Source organism: Limulus polyphemus, unplaced genomic scaffold, assembly GCF_000517525.1.
Source record: "Limulus polyphemus unplaced genomic scaffold, Limulus_polyphemus-2.1.2 Scaffold4506, whole genome shotgun sequence".
Taxonomy (NCBI): Eukaryota; Metazoa; Arthropoda; class Merostomata; order Xiphosura; family Limulidae; genus Limulus; species Limulus polyphemus.
Window position 1 is genome coordinate 83,412 of NW_013670116.1, and position 5,087 is coordinate 88,498.

General features: G+C 36.0%; 1 protein-coding gene across 1 annotated transcript in view; it reads left to right on the forward strand.

Annotated features, from left to right (window-relative positions):
• Window positions 1–5,087, forward strand: part of LOC106471270 (uncharacterized serine-rich protein C215.13-like) — a gene marked incomplete at both ends in the record, with an annotated part of 61,228 nt that overhangs the window by 54,410 nt on the left and 1,731 nt on the right. The window contains one exon of the mRNA XM_013931862.2: window positions 1,133–1,237. Coding sequence (XP_013787316.2) covers window positions 1,133–1,237 — 105 coding nt within the window. The remainder of the gene's footprint in view (window positions 1–1,132; window positions 1,238–5,087) is intronic.

The window sequence follows — 5,087 nt, forward strand, 5'->3', positions numbered from 1 at the left end:
CGTCACGTTGTCACCCTCTTATATATACCAGACTACCCTATCTAGTAAATGCTAGGGCATTCGTAAAGGAACAAGATAGTTCTAGAAACTAGAGGGCGTGAGAATAGTCACGTGATCTCGATGACGCAACACATCATATATTTTTTTTAAATTCAAATACTCAAATGGACTTGAATATAGTGTGTGTTTGAACTTTCATTTTTTGTCATGTTGAATTATTTAACTTCATCGACTACAAAGTAAAATATTTCAATTTTTTTTATCCTGTTTAATGCACTGTTCTAAATTTGACGGCCTGTGAATTTCAGAACGTGTTGAAATATTTTTAAAACAACAATCTGACCATCACAATGGACAGCAAGCCATTCACAGACAACTTAATTAATGTAGGCTTTTCTTATATCCTCATTAAGGGAGATAAACTGACATTGAAAGTTTTCTTCGAGAAGAATGACAGAGAAGAAAATGTAAAGTCCGTAATACGAGTTTCGTAGTTTCAATGGCCACTCTTCTGTGATAAAAATCAGAAGAAAAAAAGTAGTTACTTTAAAGTCAATTTCTAAAGTAATTAAAATTCATTTTCCCGAAAGGGGCCGAAGGCCGTCGGGAGGGGGTCACCTGTTTTAATCACTCGCACCATACTAGAGTAGTCTGTTGTCTGTCAGTCATTCAGCAGACGTCACTAAAATGACGTCACATAAGGGACGCTTAACGTTGCAATTTGTACTGTCATGACATCAGTAAAGAGTGCGCATGCCATGAATCACGAGAAGAATTATGGCTAAAACACAGCATGACATATGAACTTCAAAAGCAAGAAATAGAAATACTTGTTGCTCTCAGTTTGGGTTTTATTTACTCTTGAAACAGAACACTTTCGGGGACCCTGCGACATGACAACTAGTATTTATACTTCGGTGTTCCTACATATTATCGTTCACGAGAACGAAAAACGTAAACATGTTAGGTTAAGGAGAGCTTGCTAAAAATAAAATATATCTAGTATAATGTAAAATGTATAATAATAATTACCAAAAACATTAGCAAAGCAATAGGTTGAAATTAAGGATTACTTTGACTCCTCCTGGGGGGCTTCGCTTGTAAAGTAAAACGTGTTTACTCTCGTCTGCAGGATCTTTACCTCCAAGTCCAGCGGACAGTGGCGTGTCAGACGTGGACAGCAGCAGTGGACCTCTGAGTAACGATGAGTCAAAACCAAGATACCATACCACCTCAGGTAAACATTTTAATTCACACTTTAACAGGATACCGTTCCACCTCAGGTAAACAGTTTAATTCAGACCTTACCAAGATACCGTTCCACCTCAGGTAAACAGTTTAATTCAGACCTTGCCAAGATACCGTTCCACTTCAGGTAAACAGTTTAATTCAGACTTTACCAAGATACCGTTCCACTTCAGGTAAACAGTTTAATTCAGATCTTACCAAGATACCATACCACCTCAGGTAAACAGTTTAATTCAGATCTTACCAAGATACCATACCACCTCAGGTAAACAATTTAATTCAGACTTTACCAAGACACAGTACCACTTCAGGTAAATAGTTTAATTCAGATCTTACTAAGATACCATACCACCTCAGGTAAACAATTTAATTCAGACTTTACCAAGACACAGTACCACCTCAGGTAAACAGTTTAATTCAGATCTTACCAAGACACAGTACCACCTCAGGTAATTCAGACTTTGAAAGTAATGCTATTCTTAAGAGTATTCTATACGTTAGGTTTATTTATATTAGGTCACTGACAAATAGTCTTGTAAATCCGTATCTGCAGCTCCTGGGATCGAATCCGATATTTTTCGCACATCAAATGAGCATTTATTTATCCAACCGAGTTAAAAGGTTATAACTCTAACTACCTGGTTATCTCACTAATTCAATACACTTGGGATATTGTATTGCCCAACATTTACCATACGAGCAATGTTTCTTTATTCCTGCCTTTTGCCAACATTTACCATATGGGCAATGTTTTTTTTATTCCTGCCCTTGCCAACATTTACCATAGGAGTAATGGTTCTTTATTCCAGCCCTTGCCAAAATTTATCACAGGGGCAACGTTCCTTTATTCCTGCCCTTGCCAACATTTACCATATGGGCAATGTTTCTATATTCCTGCCCTTGCCAACATTTACCATATGGGCAATGTTTCTATATTCCTGCCCTTGCCAACATTTATCGCAGGGGCAACGTTCATTTATTCCTGCCCTTGCCAACATTTATCATAGGGGCAATGTTTCTATATTCCCGCCCTAGCCAACATTTACCACAGGAGTAATGGTTCTTTATTCCAGCCCTTGACAACATTTACCATAGGAGTAATGGTTCTTTATTCCAGCCCTTGCCAAAATTTACCATAGTGCAATATTTTTTTATTCCAGATCTTTGATTCATTCTGGTGATTCCCAGAGGCGGGTTATTTGTATTATTGCTATTCCAGAAAACTGCAACTCTATTAAGGTTTTTGTGGATTTTGTTGTTTACATATGACAGTAAACAATTAAAGTTGTTTATGATCATATCATTAAACATCACAAGAGACAGCTTTTTAAAATGTCGGTTTTTCTTGACTTATGTGTTCTGTAAGTGGCGTTTTACTAAAATAAAACTTATTTACATACTAATTTACTAGACGTTTGTAATTAGCTTTTATAAGTTAAGTGTTCAGGTGATTTCAAGTTAATGATTCCAGAAGCAGGAGCTAGATCTCACGGCAACTTTAATTTTCCTATGAATACTTTTCTTCCCCAGTAGGCCTAACGAATATATGTTACAGACTTATGTTGGCAACCAAACTGTACTTTTGATAAGGTTTCAACCATGCCTTCCTTCTAAAAGAATACTTTTCTTCCCCAGTAGGCCTAACGAATATATGTTACAGGCTTATGTTGGCAACCAAACTGTACTTTTGATAAGGTTTCAACCATGCCTTCCTTCTAAAAGAATACTTTTCTTCCCCAGTAGGCCTAACGAATATATGTTACAGGCTTATGTTGGCAACCAATACTGTACTTTTGATAAAGTTTCAACCATGCCTTCCTTCTAAAAGAATATTTCTTCCCCAGTAGGCCTAAGGAATATATGTTACAGGCTTATGTTGGCAACCAATACTGTACTTTTGATAAGGTTTCAACCATGCCTTACTTCTTTTAGAAGTTTCAGGACATTTGCTTGTGTTTCCTATTTTAAAGAAGCCTAGCTTACGTCACGCTAGCTATCAATAACATTAATTAATTAGCACATTTAGATGTCTAATAATCTGTTTGTTTTTATATTTTATGTGTGTACTTGTTATTACTTAAGTTAGAACACTGGAGTGATTAATAACACTGGCAAGAAGTTGAATATATTATACGCACACAAAATAACCTAAACCTACAGATGTATTTAGCTACATTTTGGACTTTGAACTGTCATTGACCCATAGACTGTCATTGACCCAGCTAAGCTGAAGATATTAGTTCGAAGATGGTCATGACATGAAACTGTTGACTTGCTAGGTTAATTAGTTCAGATTTAAAAAAAAATCAGAATTTACTCGTATCAAAGTCTACCCCATTAAACGATTTTAATATCCGACTTCATTACTGCTATGTGTGCGTGTGTTTTCGTTCGGTAGTCAACTTATTGTTCGTTCTGTAAGTAATAGACTGTGTTACTGTTCGTTCATTATGTAATAGAGTGTTATTGTTTGTTCTGTATGTAATAGACTGTGTTACTGTTTGTTCTGTATGAAGTATACTCTGATACTGTTCGTTCTGTATGTAATAGACTGTGTTACTACAAACAGTAACACAGTCTATTACATACAGAACAAAATTACATACAGAACAAACAGTAACAGAGTCTATTACATACAGAACAAACAGTAACAGAGTCTATTACATACAGAAGTCTATTACATACAGAACAAACAGTAACAGAGTCTATTACATACAGAACAAACAATAACAGAGTCTCTGTTACTGTTTGTTCTGTATGTAATAGACTGTGCTATTGTTTGTTCTGTATGTAATAGACTGTGCTATTGTTTGTTCTGTATGTAATAGACTCTGTTACTGTTTGTTCTGTATTTAATAGACTCTGTTACTGTTTGTTCTGTATGTAATAGACTCTGTTACTGTTTGTTCTGTATTTAATAGACTCTGTTACTGTTTGTTCTGTATGTAATAGACTCTGTTACTGTTTGTTCTGTATGTAATAGACTGTGCTATTGTTTGTTCTGTATGTAATAGACTCTGTTACTGTTTGTTCTGTATGTAATAGACTCTGTTACTGTTTGTTCTGTATTTGATAGACTCTGTTACTGTTTGTTCTGTATGTAATAGACTGTGCTATTGTTTGTTCTGTATGTAATAGACTCTGTTACTGTTTGTTCTGTATTTGATAGACTCTGTTACTGTTTGTTCTGTATGTAATAGACTGTGCTATTGTTTGTTCTGTATGTAATAGACTCTGTTACTGTTTGTTCTGTATTTAATAGACTGTGCTATTGTTTGTTCTGTATAAATTTGCTTATTTTGTTCAGTCTTTTATTTTCACCTGAAATGTCGTGTTGTTTCTCTCCTTCTTTCTATTCCAAGACAGAAAAGAGTGAAGTCTAGACCAGTTTCTGATTTATGTCTAATTTTGGCACTCAAGGTCACGGTAAATATTTTCCTGCGCAGGTGGGGGTGGGGGTGGGTGCATCGCCCTTTCTGCTCGTTGACCCAGATATTTGAAAAATTACTGATCCGCCATAACGAGTTTCTTGGTTCTCTCTCGTCCCTCCTGTCTCTACTTGTAACCAAACTCGGACAAAACGTGGCTCACTTCGTGGGGGTGGAAGGGAGGGTGGATCGCGGATGTACGCCCGAAGTCCCTATATGTATGTTTAGATCAAGTACAAATGAACACAATGAAGATAAAAATCATTTCGATAGTTTTCATCCCGCCCCTCTTGAAAACTGTAATTTAGAGAGCGTTGTTGTTCAGTTACAAAGTAAGTTATACAAAACTGTAATATAGAGGGCGTTGTTGTTCAGTTACAAAGTAAGTTATACAAAACTGTAATATAGAGG